This window comes from Lithobates pipiens, unplaced genomic scaffold, assembly GCF_037356315.1.
Source record: "Lithobates pipiens isolate NorthernLeopardFrog02 unplaced genomic scaffold, aLitPip1_a1.2 Scaffold_13, whole genome shotgun sequence".
In the NCBI taxonomy this organism is placed as follows: Eukaryota; Metazoa; Chordata; class Amphibia; order Anura; family Ranidae; genus Lithobates; species Lithobates pipiens.
The window spans coordinates 338,667,450-338,684,732 of NW_027507718.1; the positions used below are offsets into that span (position 1 = coordinate 338,667,450).

Genomic DNA, 17,283 nt, shown 5'->3' on the forward strand with positions numbered 1-17,283 from the left:
CACACAATTTCCTAAATTCAGCTTATTAACAAGCTGGCATAATAAACATTGTCGAATGGCAATATATATATTTTTCCTAAGGGTTACCTTTTTATGCTTTATTTAAACTGCGTTTCCTTGTGAGCCATCCCCGGCTATTGCCGACATATCCGGCGGCGCATTGTCTCCTGGGGGCTATCAATTTTCCCAGGAGTCAGTGTGGCTAGCCGTGTGCTTTTGTTTTTCTTCATTGCCATCACAACAGGGTTAGCACTTCCGACGGTGCCGCCCATTGGGATGGCAACGTCAGAAGCTTACTGCGCTGTGTAAATAATGTGCATGCGCGGAACAGGTGGTGCATGCTGGTAGCTCAGCATGCACCGTATCCCGGAACTGTGCTTGTGGGCTTCACATGCCCACAGGCAAGACGAGAACTGCCAGTCACACATAATACAAGTTATTTTTATATACTAAACCAGACATCTGGGAGTAATTTAGAAAAAAAACTAGTTAGTAAGACTTCATTATATGAACTTAGGAATTTAGAAAAAAAAAATTTGATTTGAAGGTAGAACTCTGCTATAAAGTGGTTGTAAAGGCATGTTTTTTTTATCTTCATGCATTCAACGCATGAAGATAAAAAGCCTTCTGTGTGCAGCAGCCCCAGCACCCCCATCTCTATCCAGTGATGTCCACAAGTGAATTGGTATCTGGGACTCTTCCTCTTGATTGGCTGAAACACAGCAGTGGTATGCCATTGGCTCCCATGTCTGAACAGATACACGGAGCTGCAGCTTGGCTGCCCCATAGCAAGCTGCTTGCTGTGGGGGCACTGAACAGGAGGAAAGGGCCAGGAGCTCCAGCCAGGGACCCTGAGAAGAGGAGGATCTGGGCTGTCCAGTGCAAAACCATTGCACAGTGCAGGCAAGTATAACGTTTGTTATTTTAATAGAAAAAAAAAAGTGAGAGTTTTACAATCACTTGTTTGAAAGTGTTGGATAGAGTTTAGTTCCTCAAAAATATGGGATCAACATCCCAATTATTTGAAAAATCATGACAGAAATTTGGAGATACGGGACCTTAACCACTTTCAGACCGGACCAATTTGCTGGTCAAAGACCAGACCACTTTTTGCGATTCGGCACTGCGTCGCTTTAACTGACAATTGCGCGGTCGTGCGACGTGGCTCCCAAACAAAATTGACGTCCTTTTTTTCCCACATATAGAGCTTTCTTTTGGTGGTATTTGATCACCCCTGCGATTTTTATTTTTTGCGCTATAAACAAAAATAGAGCAATAATTTTGAAAAAAACGCATTATTTTTTACTTTTTGTAATAAATATCCCCCAAAAATATATAAAAAAACATTTTTTTTCCCTCAGTTTAGGCCGATACGTATTCTTCTACATATTTTTGGTAAAAAAAAAAATCACAATAAGCGATTGATTGGTTTGCGCAAAAGTTATAGCGTTTACAAAATAGGGATAGTTTTATAGCATTTTTATTAATAATTTTTTATTATTTTTTTTTTACTAGTAATGGCGGCGATCTGTGATTTTTATTGTGACTGCGACATTGTGGGGGACCCATCGGACATTTTTGACACATTTTTGGGACCATTGTCATTTATACAGTAATCACTGCTATATAAATGCAGTGATTCCTGTGTAAATGACACTGGCAGTGAAAGGGTTAACCAGTGGGTGGCAGTGTAGGGGTTAAGTGTTCCTAGGGGTGTGTTACTAACTGTGGGGGGGTTGGGCTTTCATTTAGTGTACACTGATCTCTGCTCCAATCACATGGAGCAGAGATCAACGTCACTAGTTGCTAGGAAGAATGGAAAAATGTTGTTTACACAGCATTTCCTCCATTCGGCCGCTCCGTGAGACGATCGCGGGGATGCCCGCGGCGATCGAGTCCGTGGGTCCCGCGACCGGACTCACGGGGGTCCCGACCAGCGCGCTCCCGATGGCACGGCGGCATCGAATATTGGACGTACATGTACGCCAATATGCCTGCCCGTGCCATTCTGTCGACGTACATCGTCATGCGCTGGTCGGGAAGTGGTTAAAGATACAGGAATACTACAAATACTGCATAATGCCAGATTAAAATAGCAATTAAATGTTAATTAAAACTAATTTAAAAAAGAAAAATATATGATGCCTGCAATCATATCTGCCATCATAGGCCTATACATATAACCTATTACAACCTATTATTCTGTAATAGGTTATATGTATAGGCCTATGATAGCAGATATGATTGCAGGCATCATATATTTTTCTTTTTTAAATTCATCTTAATAAACGTTTAATTGCTATTTTAATCTGGCATTATGCAGTATTTGTAGTATTCCGGTATCTTTAAGGTCCCGTATCTCCAAATTTCTGTCATGATTTTATAATCACTTGATCACAATCGCTTTAAAAAAGGAAATATTCAGACAAACCAGAAGTTTACAAATCTCCCCATTACACAAAATGTAGATCTACTTAAAGTGTGGGTTACCATGCTTTGGTATTCAAATCAAACCATAAATAGTTTTATCTTCTAAAGATTGGACAAGTCTGCATGAACATATTAATGCAAACTGTAAAAGGTTTAAGATTGGCAGGATTTGGCAATCCACCTATCCCTAGAGAGGAAAGTAAATGTAGGGATTGGCCCCTTAAAGAGAACACATTACAATAAATATATATTATTTACATATACACACACACACATTCTATAACTGTACTTGCAATATCTATATACCAGATGAGTCTTTGTCAGCTTCTGCAGACTGAGAGGCTTCTAATGATGACACCACACTGGCTGCTTGAGGAACAGGCCCAACAGTAGCTGCAACAGGAGCCGTTTTCTTCTGTGCTATAACAACACTCCTGAGAAAAAGATGAAAAAGATAAACTGCTATTAAATACCAATTCTGAAGCATTCAGCACAAAGACTTCAGAATAATGAACAGTTTGAACATCATTACACAAAAAATGACAGAACACACCGAATTTTGACATCACAAGAAAAATTGCACTTTGTTAATGCACGTAAATATAAGAGGATCTGAGATTTGGTTACAAATATAACAGAAATTTGCACTGAATATTTTGTATAAAATACACACAATAAATATACCCAATATAAATAAAGACCTCTGCACATTAATACAAAGAGCACATCTGATATTCACTTCTCTCTATAAAACATATTTTTCATTATTTTTGGGTTAAACTATAACTAGGTTGCATCACTAACCATCACAAATCAAATCTGTTCTCAAGGCCAGCAAAGCTGATTATAACATTGTCCTCTGAGACACCTTGATTCTTGATGACATGCAAGGCTTCCTTCCCTCTAACAAACTCCATTTCCTTAATACACAAGTCATCGTACCATGACAAGTGAATAAAGCAATAGCCAATTATTCAGCAGAAACCTTCTTGCCCATTAGGAACCTAATCCCATAAATCAGATAGCTCTTTCTATACAATGTCAATTGCAAGTTCCACCAAACTGCAAAATTCAAAATTAAGCTACACTTTAACAGCTCACTGTCATATTTAAAAGCAATGTATCTTTTAAGTAGCCAATGTGAGAACGGCAGTAGTTTCAAAGAGGGGCTTACATCACTTCTGACAGAACAAGGGTGAAAAGACCAGCAACCATAAATATTCAGAGGCATAAGGTCAGTGTGTTATTAGTCCCAATTATCCTGGACCGTAAGGAGGCTTTGTGGTGCAGATAATTATTACCTGTTGAATGAGTACAGATCACCAGACCTGGTCAGGCCACTTCCTAACTCAGGACTACGTGTTTATAATAAAAGATACAAACGTTTAATATGATGATACATATCATGAGAACTAGTTTGGCGTATGGTAAAATATGAGAGTTCAGACATTGCCCATTTGTGTCTACTTGTATTTACAGCCTATAGAAAAGCCATGGACAAAAGAAGATATTCAGCTAAAAACCAAACAACGATTTAGGGGTACCCGAAACCACAGAAAAACAGCTGTGATAAAACGTCACCCTACTCTTCCCCTCCAAAAAATAAACAAAGCCAAGAAGATTCCCGCACACAAGCACTGAATAATAGGAAGACCATATTCCCAAGCCTTGTCTATGCCACCTGGAAAAAACTAATTCATAAATGACATACATTTTAGTAGGCTGACTAAGCTAAGAGTAGCAAATAGCATTCATGAAAAAATATAAAGTGGTATCAGAGCAATATTCAAATTCAATGGCTGACTTCCTATCCACTAGTTCTGCAGAGAAATGCTAACAAATTGTAGTGGATTAGTATGCATTTTATATACTAAAGAATATAAAACGATGCCGTAAACCGAGCAATGCCGTAAACAGTGACTCCTGCATGGGAGTAAAGTCATCGTCTGTTTGACCATTGATATTGTCGAAGCCCGCAAACCCGGAAGGAGGACCTGGTGAAGATGGAAACACCTTTAGCAGTGAGAGGGTGCTGCTGGAGGGCTTTGTTTTAAGGTAAGCCTGTCATAATGTGCTAGTATGCAATGCACAGTAGCACATTAAGAAGGTCTGGCAGGCTTAAGGGGAATTCCCCCTATAGATCAGCATTCAGGTAAACAGCCTTGAGTTAGACATCCAATACTCCCGCAAACAAGTACAAATAAGAAAGGACTAGATAGTGTAAAACCTTTAAAAAACGCAAATTTATTAAGCTAAAAATCACACTCCCAAATGTAAAATAAGAATGTGCACATCACCAAATTCAGTAGGTAACAGCGTCCACTCTATAGGGGGGAATTTCCCTAAAGCCTGCCAGACCTGTATTTAACTTGGGGGTCCTGGCCACATGTTAGGGGCACATCTGATCCCTTGTGATGGTGGTTGGCCTTTGAAGTGGAGAGTATGATTTGGCCCACACTTTGATCTGTGACAATAGGAATCAACATCATCCTTTACTGGGGACTATTCACTTATATTTTGATGCTTATTTAGAGCAACATGTTGATTATTACACTTACATTTATTTCACAGGTTTATAAAAATTTGTGGTTGGTTTAAGTATACGTAGCGTAGCACTTAATGTTTTGCTTTTTGTCTATTGTGACTTGGATACGGATCAGATCAACTTTTATGGCAAATAACTGCAGAACAACAGTTAATTCAAGGGGTTTACATACTATTTCTTGCCACCGTATCCTACTCGGTTTCAAAAATAAACATTTTTTGTAAATGCACAGCAGCATTCAAAAGCCAAAGAGTCTAGTGCAAATATCATATGCAGCTTCTCCAACACTAGAATTTCAGCCTTACTTAATAAGGCTATGAACATGTCAATTCTCAGCACAAACGGCTTTTCACTACATCTAGCTCAGCTTGCTTTGATTTCCTCCTGTGAGCCAATTGGATGATGGTGTGAACAATTTTGAATTAATGCTGACCAATTAGCACCAAGGACAATTGCAGCACCCCTTATTGAAAAGCATAAGTAGCAAAGCAGTGCTATAGGGAACTGTTAAATGGAATCTTAAAGGACTGAAATAAAGGCGCATCCATTGCCAATTTAGCTTTAGGGGTGAAGGTTCCAGGACTGCCACTCTGGACCTAGCTTCTCTACCAATCAAGACACTAAACACAAACTAACATGGGACTTGCAGTGAAGATTTTTCTGAATATATGCTTGCTCCATGGCACAAACTACTGAAGACAAATGCAGCTAGGCAACCAACACCGGACAGCAAGTCACCACAAATTAACGTCCACCCTATAGCAGTTTTACTGCTACAGGGTGGCTTTCCTGTGCAAAATCACAAATATAAATGCGATTCTGCACTTCTGCCTGCAGAGGGCACATGCATGCAGTGCCGGTGGCCCACTTTGGCTGTAATAATTCAGTACAGAAGCAAATCTGCAGGTGTCGGGCGCTCGATGTCCTCCGGTCAGCAATACACAGAGAACTGAGATGCACTATATTGCCAAAAGTATTGTGACACCTGCCCTATTCCATAGGGTTCAATACGGAGTTGGCCCACCCTTTACAGCTATGCCAGCTTCGACATGTTTAGGAGTGCATTTACGGGAATGTTTGACCATTCTTCCAGAAGAGCATTTGTGCAGGCACTGATGTTGGACAAAAGGGCATGGCTCACAGTTTCTGCTCTAATTCATCCGAAAGGTGTTCTATTAGGTTGTGGTTAGGACTCTGCAGGTCAATCAAGTTCCTCCACCCCAAACTCGCTCATCCACACTATATTGCCAAAAGTATTGGGCTACCCCTCCAAATCATTTGTTGGAGGGTGGATTATGGTGTGAGGCTTTTACAGGGTTGGGCTTGGACCCTTAGTTCCAGTGAAGGGAACTCTTAAGGTGTCAGCATACCATGAAATTTTGGACAATTTCATGCTTCCAACTTTGTGTTTGGGGATGCCCCCTTCCTGTTCCAACATGATTGTGCACCAGTGAAGAAAACAAGCTTCATAAAGACATAGATGAGCAAGTTTGGGGTGGTGGAATGTGACTAGCCTGCACAGAGTCCTGACCTCAACCCAATAAAACACCTTTGGGATGAATTAGAATGGCAACTGAGAGCCAGGCCATCTCATCCAAAAACAGTGTCTGACCTCACAAATGCGCTTCTGGAAAAATGGTCAAACAAACATTCTCATAGACACACTCCTAAACCGTGTGGACAGCCTTCCCAGAAAATTTGAAGCTGGTATAGCTGCAAAGGGTGGGCCAACTCAATTTTGAACCCTACAGATGAAGACTGAGATGCCATTAAAGTTCATGGGTGTGTAAAGTCAGATGTCCCAATACTTTTTACAATTTAGTGTATATCTACGTAAACAAGGCATATCTTAGTTCTGACAAGGGGAAAGGGATTTTTTCTGTGTCTCTGTAAAGCAGGGACTAAACTCAATCTTTTCCCCTCATAAAAAGCAGCACATGGTGTAGGCAAAAACACTGGCTAAACACACAGTTAACCCTTTGATCGTCCTAGATGTGTAACCCCTTCCCAGCCAATGTCATTAGTACAGTGATCATGCATATTTTTAGCACTGATCACTTTAATAGTGTCGCTGGTTTCCACAAAGTGTCAGCGTGATTGTCTAGGGCAATATCAGTCCTGCTAAACGTCGCTGATCACCGCCATTACTAGCCACTTCTATACTGAGCCAATTCTGGAATTCCTCTCCTACATGTAAAAATCATTTTGCCAAAAAATTACTCAGAACCCTCAAACACAATATTTACACAAATTTTTTTTGTATAGCATGAAAGATGATGTTACAGCGAGTAAATACCCAAACATGCCATGCTTTAAAATGGCGCTCGTGGTATGGTGCCAAACACCAGTACTTAAAAATCTCCATATACGACACTTTAATTTTTTTATTTTTTTACAGGTTACCAATTTAGAGTTACAGAGGCGGCGATATCTCAAATGTGTGGTTCGAAAGCCATTTAAATATACGGGCACGACCTACATATGTGGTCACTTCTGCATGTGAGCACAAGAGGCTCTTTTTGTTTTTACACGATTCTTTTACTTTTTTATGATCACTTTTATTCTTATTACAAGAAATGTAAACATTACTTGCAACAGGAATAAGGCATGACTGGTCCTCTTTATGGAGACATCTGGGGTCAATGAGACCCCAGATATCTCCTCTACCCAGAAAAGCATGCAAAAAAAAAAAAAAAACAAACACACAAACACAGCTCTCTGCTATTAAGGATAAAAAAAATGTCCAAGTTAACATCTGCCAGTGCCAGAATTGCTGCCATGATGTAGTTTGCAGCCTTTCAGTGTCAGATGGCCGGGGACCATCTGGTCCATAGCCAGCACAATGATAATCCAGCGCCTGATCATATAAAACAGAAATTGGAAGAAAAGGGAGGCCAGAACATATTGGCCCCCATAAAGGATGGTGAAGGGAAATTGGTTACAAAAGATAAGGCAAAGGTCTTAAATGCATTCTTCCACACAGTTTTCACCAAGGAAACAGGGGGGGGTATAGTAACCAAGACTGTAATGTTAATAACACGTCACAGGATGTACCCTCATGGCTAACAGAAGACATTATCAGAAATAGACTTGAAAAATCTAATAAAACACCAGGACCAAATGGCTTACAACACCCGAGGGTCCTTAAACTCAGGTGTTAGCTAGATCATTGTTCATATTTTTTATGGACAGTTTACTGTCTGGAATGGTACTGATTGATTGGAGAAAAGCCAACGTGGTACCAATATTTAAAAAAGGGCCAAGACACAGCCATGGAAACTATAGGCCAGTCAGCCTAACATCAATAGTATGTAAGCTAATGGAGGGTATAAAGGACTATATCCAAGATTATAGTAACGAAAACTGAATCCATGCTGATTAGTGGTAATCAGCACGGATTCATGAAGACTCATTCTTGGCAGACCAATCTATTAAATGTTCTATGAAGTAGTAAGCTGTCATCTAGATAGAGGTAGGTCTGTGGATGTGGTGTATCTGGATTTTGCAAAGGCATTTTATACAGTTCCCCTACAAACTGAGGTCTGTCGGCATGGACCATAGGGCGAGTACCTAAAGGGGCAGGTCCAAAAGGTGGTGATAAAGAGCAAGTACTCGGTATGATCTGGTTTAAGTGGAGTCCCCCAAGGATCTGTTCTGGGACCAATTCTGTTTAATGTATTCATAAACAATAAGGATGGGATAAACAGCACAATTTATGTGGATGATACAAAGTTAAGGAGGACATTAACTTCAGTGCAGGATGTAGAAACCTTACAAAAAGGCTGACATAAAATAATGGGGTGGTTAACTACATGGTAAAATGAGGTTTAATGTTGAAAAATGTAAAGCAATGCATTTGGGTGCACATGTTGAACTGGATGGACTGGTGTCTTTTCAACCTTACCAACTACAGAGAGGGAAAAAAGTATTTGCTTCCCTGCTGATATTGTACGTTAAGCCCACTGACAAAGAAATGGTCAGGCTATCATTTTAACGGTCGGTTTATTTTAATAGTGAGAACAAAAATATCCAGCGAGAACAAAAATATTCAGAAAAACGCATTCTCAAAAAGCTTTCTGGATCCCAGGTGTCTCCTATACAGTTAATGAGCTGAGAATAAGAACACTCTTAAAGGGAGTGCTCCTAATCTCAGCTTGCTACCTGTAAAATAAAAACACCTGTCCATAGAAGCAATCAGATTACAAGCTCCCCACCATGGCCAAGACCAAAGAGCTGTCCAAGAATGTCAGGGACAAGATTGTAGACCTACATAAGACTGGAATTGGCTACAAGACCATCGCCAAGCAGCTTGGTTAGAAGGTGACAACAGTTGATGCAATTATTCACAAATAGAGCAAACACAAAATAACTGTCAATCTCCCTCAGTCTGGGGCCCCATGCAAGATCTCATCCAGTGGAGTTTTAATGATGAGAACAGTAAGGAAACAGCCCAGAACTACACGTGAGAACCTTGCCAATGATCTCATGGCACCTGGGACCAAAGTAACCAAGAAACCAATGGATAACATACTATGCCATAAAGGACTTCATTCTTGCAGCGCCCACAAGGTCCCCCTGCTCAAGAAAGCACATGTACAGGCCCGTCTGAAGTTTGCTAATGAACATCTGAATGATTCAGAGGAGAAATGGGTCAAAGTGTTCTGGTCAGATGAGACCAAAATCAACTCAACTCTTGGGTGAGAACCTGCTTCCTTCAACCAGGGCATTGGATGGGTATTCCAGCATGACAATGACCCAAAACACACGGCAAAAGCAACAAAGGAGTAGCTCAAGAAGCAGCACATTAAGTCCCTGGAGTGACTTAGCCAATCTCCACACCTTAAACCCATAGAAAATATGTGGAGGGAGCTAAACGTTCAAGTCAACAAATGTCAGCCTCGAAACCTTAATGACTTGGAGAGGATCTGCAAAGAGTAGCGAGACAAAATCCCTCCTGAGATGTGTGCAAACCTGAGGGCCAACTACAAGAAATGTCTGACCTCCGATTGCCAACAAGGGTTTTGCTACCAATTTATGTTTTGCTAAGGGGTTAAAATACTTATTTCTATCATTAAAATGCATATCAATTGATAACTTTTTAAAATGCGTTTTTCTGGATATTTTGTTATTTAGCCTCTCACTGTTAAAATAAACCTACCATTAACCACTTGCTGACCGGCTCATGCTGATATACGTCGACAAAGTGGCACATTCCCACAAAACGACGTATGGGTACGTCTTTCCCTTTAAGAACCATAGCAGGCAAGCGCCAGCTGCACGGCGGGTGACCTGATGCGCGTGGCTACCAGCCACAAGTGATCGTACAAAAGCCAAAACTGGGATGTGTGTGGGTAAACACACACATCCCTGTTCTGACAGGAGAGAGGAGACAGTGTTCCTATTAAGTAGGAACAGCATTATGTCTCCTCCCCCAGTCAGTCCCATCCCCCCAAAGAAACTCAAGAGGGAACACCTTTACACAGTAACCAGTGCATTTTTATAGCTCTGATCACTGTATAAACGTCAACGGTCCTAAAAATGTGTCAAGTGTCTGATCTACCCACCGCAATGTCGCAGTACTGCTAAAAATCACAGATCACCGCCATTACTAGTAAAAAAATAAATAAAATAAAAAAAATCACAATAAAAATGGCAGAAATCTTTCCTATAGTTTGTCGACGCTATAACTTTTGTGCAAACCAATCAATATACCAAAAAAAGGTAGAAGAATACATATTGGCCTAAACGGATGATGAAATTTGGCAAAACATATTTTTGGGGAGGGGCGTGGCTACCAAGCTACCGCATGGACGCTTGAACAGTTAGCTCCGTGACAGTTTCTGGAATCCTAGGGTGCCGGGGTGTTCCCACAAAACCCTTCTCGCTCCACATCTCAAGTGCCCGCCATCACACCAGTTTGGCCGCAAGAGAAAAGGTTCGTCCCAACTACAAAATCTGCCTCAGTTCTTCCCGCTGGCGGCCCGTGGCCTAAACCAAGATGGCGCCGGCAGCGTCTCTCCATCTTCCTCTAGTGGCTCCGGTTCAGTGACAACAAGCTCAGGATCACAGGGTCGCGCTCACTGCCAATCTCCGGAGGCCTCCACAACATTATCCTGCAACCCAGTCAAGTCTAAGTCCTGCATGGCACCGGATCTCGACAAGGGAAAGGTGAGCACATGTCAGGAGTCATTAGATGACACCAGGGAACTGACGGACTAGTAACTCCTTTCCCATGACCAACCAGCCTGTCTCTGATACTACATTAAGACATGCTCGTCTCCCTCCGTAGGCTCCTTCCATGCTGATGTTATGAAGTGTTTGAGAGGTTTTAAGACCGACATTAATGAGCTGGGGGGGGGGGGGGAGAGTGGACCATGTGGAGCATAAAATGGGGGATTTTGCTTCTTAGTTCAATGCACTAGTTGATGCTCACAATGATCAAACTGATGAAGTGTCCTGGCTGAAAGCTAAGGTTGCAGACCTTGAAGACAGAGCCACGAGAAACAATATAAAACTCCAGGGCATCCCTGAATCTATACCACCAGGGCAGCTGCAACAATATGCCTAAGACCTCTTGAGAGCCTTCCTGCCTGATATGTTCATCTCAGACCTACAGAATTCATCGCTTACCATAGCCATCTCACCTCTCAGATAGCATCCCAAGAGACTTTTTGATGAGAGTGCATTTTTTCCATATAAAGGAGTGTTTCATGTAAGCTTTACGCAAAAAATAAACAACCTCCTGAAAAATATGCCTCCATTCGACTCTTTGCGGATCTTTCGCAATTTACCATGCAGAGACACAAATCCCTACTGCCTATCAAAGGCTTTGCGCAATCATGATATCTACCACTGGGGTTACCCATCCAAGCTGACCGTTACTAAAGATGATCAGACATTAGTGATCAACAACCTGGATGAAGGACTCTTTACTTAGAACCTGGGATATACTCCCTGCCCACACCAGCGAGGCCCCAGCACCTACATACAAAGTGGAAACCCAAGACGCCTGGCAAGTGGAGTCTCATAAGGAAAAAAAAAATATATGCAACAACTGAACACATTGGATACCAACTCTACCCTAACCTACAAGATTCCTATGGCACTATGGAACTAAGTGCTCAAATTCCCCCCCTCCTAGGTTATGTGCAGTATTCCAAAAAAACAACACAAGATACTAGCGCTTTAAAAGATACTGGTGTGTCCTTTTCAGTTCAGTCTGTATTGTTCATTAAAATAAATTCAAAACAGTTTTTATCAAAGCAAGATGTTTTTTTTAAAAAGTTATCTGAGAAAACAGTACTTGGAATTTGCTGAAAATCCAGAAAGGTTGCTTGCTGTCCTTAGAGGATAAGGGATGTATGTGCACAATCACCTGCGGCAGCTGCTTCTTTAGAGTGAAGTCATCTCATGAATTGGATACCAATAAAGGAATATATAGAAGAGCGCCAAATCAGTAAAAAGTGCATCTATTTTATACAATTAATAAAAGTCTCACTTCCATCCATAATTATTATTGTCCTCCGTTTGATAGTCAAATCACTGTTCCCTTTCGCTGGTGCTGTTACTGGATGAATCCTCCTCCACAGCGTTCGGGCTGATACCTGTACTTGAGAAAGGAGCGCACATGCCCGAACGAGGCTTACGCAAGCTCAGAAACGCGTTGTGCTTTCGGGTACCCCCCGGCTGACGTCACACGCTGTCTACGAGACAGTCTGTGTCTCTGTGCATCACAGAACACAGCAGAGCTTCCCCTAGCGTGCTGTGGAAGAGGATTCATCCAGTAACAGCACCAGCGAAACAGTGATTTGACTATCAAACGGAGGACAATGATAATAATGGATGCAAGTGAGACTTTTATTAATTGTATAAAATAAATGCACTTTTTACTGATTTGGCGCTCTTCTATATATTCCTTTATGTGCAGTATTCCTGCCATCAGATTCACGTTTGAATCTCCCTTTTTATCCTACTGGCCTAAGCCATAGAACTTGATATGTTTATATTACTATTGCTTATGTTTTCTTTTGCGCTTCTCTCTCCTTCTCCAATTAGAGATGGACCATCATTCGCTGAAGTACTAAAACTTCAAGAAGACCTGCAGCCTACAGGACATAATTCAAGATTGGGGTGTCCGGACCTCCTGGAGGTATTCAGACTATAATTTTTGCAATTTAAAATGGTGCTAAAAATAGTCTCATTTAACATACATGGACTAAACCATCCAAAGAGGTATTCACTATGGAAAGGAGCTCAAAAACTGCATGCAGATGTATTATGTGTACAAGAGTCGCATTTTCTGAAAGCAGACCCGCCACCTTTTAAGCACAAGAACTTCCCCCATATTTATCTAGCCTCTGCCCCGCAAAAACAAAAAGGAGTAATTATCACTGTTAGAGACCATGTGGCCTTTACACAAACTAACCAAAGCAGACCCTGAGGGGAGGTGGCCCACTCAAACTTACACAATAGTTAGTCTGTATGCACGCAACTCTCAGCAACTAATATTTCTCAAAAGATTACTCAACAAAATCTCCGATGTTAGAAAAGGTGCTTTAGTGCGGAGATTATAACCTCAATGGACTACACCATGGACACTACCACTAAATCTAAACGTCCCCTGCCTACATTACAGTATACCCTTCACGCAGAAGATCTCTACGATGTCTGGAGATGTCAACACTCTAATGAACGCGATTACTCTCTTCACTCCTCCAGGCACAACTCGCATTCACTTATTGATACAATTGTTGTAGACCAATTTTTGTTGCAGGTAGTGTCTACTCATGTGACCTCCTTAACAAAATTAAAAGACTATTTTTCATTGAACACCCATATAGCCTTTATTAGGGGCATCTTACTACAAACCAGTTCAAGAATTAAAAAACAAAACTCTTAAACTAGACCTACTAAAAAGATATAAAATCACTAGAAAATTCAAAACAAGGTCACTCCGAGTAATGTCCTAGCAAGAAAACTCATAAGGCTCTGCTCTGAGCTTAGTCTTATGCCCCTAGAACAGCATGATAAGTTTATTACTCCTAAATATCAATAGCACCCCTCAACCCACAGACAAAACTATTCAATCCTTTCTAGCAGATATCAATGTCCCATTGTTAACACAAGCACAACTACTGACCCTCAATGCAACCATCTCGCAAGTCGAGATTCAAAAAGCAATACAAACAGTTCCATCAGGTAAATACCCAGGTCCTGATGGGCTTCCTAATGACTAATACCAAACATTTAAAGCTATTTTATCCCCCATACTACAAGCAATCTTTTCTCAGGCCATATCATCTACCTCATTCCCACCCGAGATGCTCAAAGTGTACATAATTACCATTTCAAAACCAGGAAAAAGTCCAGACACCCCCTATAACTTCCATCCCATATCACTTCTTAACCTGCCTGGCGGTATTCCCAAGTCTGGCTCGGGGTGGAATTTCAGTACCACGAGCGGTAACCCTCGGGATCGCATTGCAGGATAAAGGGAGACTTGCTTACCTTGTCCCCTGGATCCAGCGATGTCCTCCCCGCTGTGTGTGTGAGCTGTCCTCCTCTCGATTCACACAGTGCCAGAGTGCCACCGACGCACGGGAGCGGACATCGGCGCCGAATTCAAAAAAGTAAAAACACACAATACACATACAGTACTGTAATCTTCCAGATTGCAGAACTGTATAAAAAAATACACACCCCCTTTGTCCCTAGTGGTCTGTCCAGTGCCCTGCATGCACTTTTATATTATAAATATTGTTTTTTCTGCCTGGAATTTGGAGATTGTCCATAGCAACCAAAAAGTGTCCCTTTATGTCAAAACAGCGATAATAAATTAGAATCGCTTGCAGAACTGAGCGATAGCGATTTGTGGGGAGAACCGTCATCAAACACTAAATCTAATGAAAGCGACAATTCTGCAAATGAGCAAATTTCAATGTTTTTGGATTTGATTACATTATTGAATAATTTTTATTATTATTATTTATAGTTATTTATTATATTATAAACTTTATCATACCCGGGATGTCTACTAGACTCTGGTTTGAACAGATTTAAGAGAGTTATTCCTAAAAATTGCAGGCCTACAATATAAACCGCCAAATATGCATGCAAAATAATTGTTCCGCTTTCAGCACCTAAAATCTGAAATAATCATACCGCCAGGGAGGTTAATACAGATGTTAAAAACTCTATGCTAAGATACTGGCCCACAGACTTCTCCATATCTTGCCTACATTGATCAACAACTCAGATCAATCAGGCTTTATGGCAAGATGACAAGCAGATGCCACTCGTAGAATTCGCAACATTATTCACCATGCAAGGACCTGTCGGATGCCTTCTCTGCTCCTTTAACTGGATTCCCTCGACAGGATACATTGGAGGTACATGAAGCTTACTCTTCGTAAATTTGGCTTCGGGGGACCCATTCTATCTGCAATTTTAGCTCTTTATTCGTCACCCTCTGCACAAGTATATAGATCAAATACACTGTCCCAATCCTTCCTCATTTCCAATGGGAGGAGACTAGGGTGCCCCGTTTCCCTCAATCTTCAATCTCCTCATAGAACCTTTAGCTGAAAAAATTAGAACACACCCAAATATCATAGGTTTCTGCCTGCAAGATAAAATACATAAATCTCTTTGCGGATGATATCTTATTCATATATTCATCATCCCAATCGTTATTGGAATATCCACTATAGTCTGGACAGTTTTAGCCGAATCTCGTATTACAAAGTAAATTACACTAAATCATTACTGCCCATAGGTATATCACCGGCCCTCCAGTCTAGATCGAAAGCATCCTTTCCTTACTCATGGAGCAGTGATAGAATAACTTATCTAGGCCTCCAACAGTTAAGAATCCAAACTGGCTGACACCAATTATCTACCATTGTTAAATAAATTATCCATAGAAACTAAAACGCTTATCTAAAGTAGAATTAACTTGGTCAGGTTGCCTGGCCTCATTCAAAACACTCCTACTCCCTCAAATGGTACAATCCATACACTTACCATCCCCCTTAAGCCCACTCATCCTAAGTCATTAAAGTCCCTTCTTAGCAAATATGTCTGTCTGGAACTCCAGGAGGCCCAGATGCTCCAAAGCTCTCAAACACAGGTTGGCAGGGGGTATAGGGTTCACTGATTTAAAAGACTACTTCATAGCATCCCTACTTAACCAACTCAAAACTTGGTTTGTAAACATGTCAACCGCTCCTTGGGGCAACATCGAGCAAACGAAAAGCCCTACTTAAGATTTGTTCTCCTTGCTACTACTCGATATGTGGAAACGCTTACCCTTAGAACATCTCCCTCTAACTATACAAGCTTAACTTATGGCTTGGAGAGACCTCTAGAGCTAGGTCTCCATCCACTAAACTGACTGAGATCTCTATCCATATTGACATATTGTCTAAAGTCATCCCTAATATCAACCTTAAGTATTGGCAACTCAAAAGTATTACCTTTGTTGCCGACTTATTCCAGGATAATCACCTTAAGACCTTCAATACCCAAAGCGGAATACAACCTCCTAGCCAGAGAAATACAAATACTTGCAAATTTCCCACTTTTTAGGTTCCAGGAAATCTCAACAATTATATCTACAAGATACAGTATGGAAATTTACAACTCCATCTGTATCCATTAAGGGTATCCCCCTCTTCTACACCTTCTCCCAGCACAAATTCATCTTTACTAAAACCACCTCCTATCAGAAGTGGGAGGATGATCTAGGGAAAACCTTCAATCAAAAATGGCAAACAGCCCTCAATACCAACAACAAAGCATCCAAACGTGTAATCATTGGGAACGCTCTCAAAAAAATAACCCTGAGATGGCACCTCACGCCATATAGGATGTCTAAATTTTACCAAACTAATTCCCATTTGTGCTGGAGGGGGTGTGGAGATGTAGGCAATATTCAACATAATTTTGGTCCTGTAAACATTTGACCAGCTTTTGGCATAATATTTTCCAATTGCCCCTATCGCTGGAATTTTTAGCCCCCCCCCCCCCCCCCACGAACTCTGGATTGGCTGTTAAACCTGGTCATTGAGACCTTCCCTTAACACTTCCGCACAGTGGTCACACATATTCCTAGCAGCCAGATCACTTATAACTAAACTGGAAGTCAAATGTGGTACCGAACATATCCAAAACAATTGCCATTATACCATCTCACCACATCTATGAATCCTTACTGTCTAGCAAACATGGCTCAAGGAAAAAATGTGACGAACAGTGGAGGATTTGGATGGTAGGATATCACTAACCTGAAGATGTACATGCTCTGGCCT

General features: G+C 41.1%; 1 protein-coding gene across 2 annotated transcripts in view; it reads right to left on the bottom strand.

Annotated features, from left to right (window-relative positions):
- The window catches only part of LRBA (LPS responsive beige-like anchor protein), a 939,113-nt gene that overhangs the window by 693,413 nt on the left and 228,417 nt on the right, over window positions 1-17,283 (bottom strand). For both annotated transcript variants that reach the window (XM_077477021.1, XM_077477022.1), the window contains exon 30: window positions 2,737-2,864. In XM_077477021.1, coding sequence (XP_077333147.1) covers window positions 2,737-2,864 — 128 coding nt within the window. The remainder of the gene's footprint in view (window positions 1-2,736; window positions 2,865-17,283) is intronic.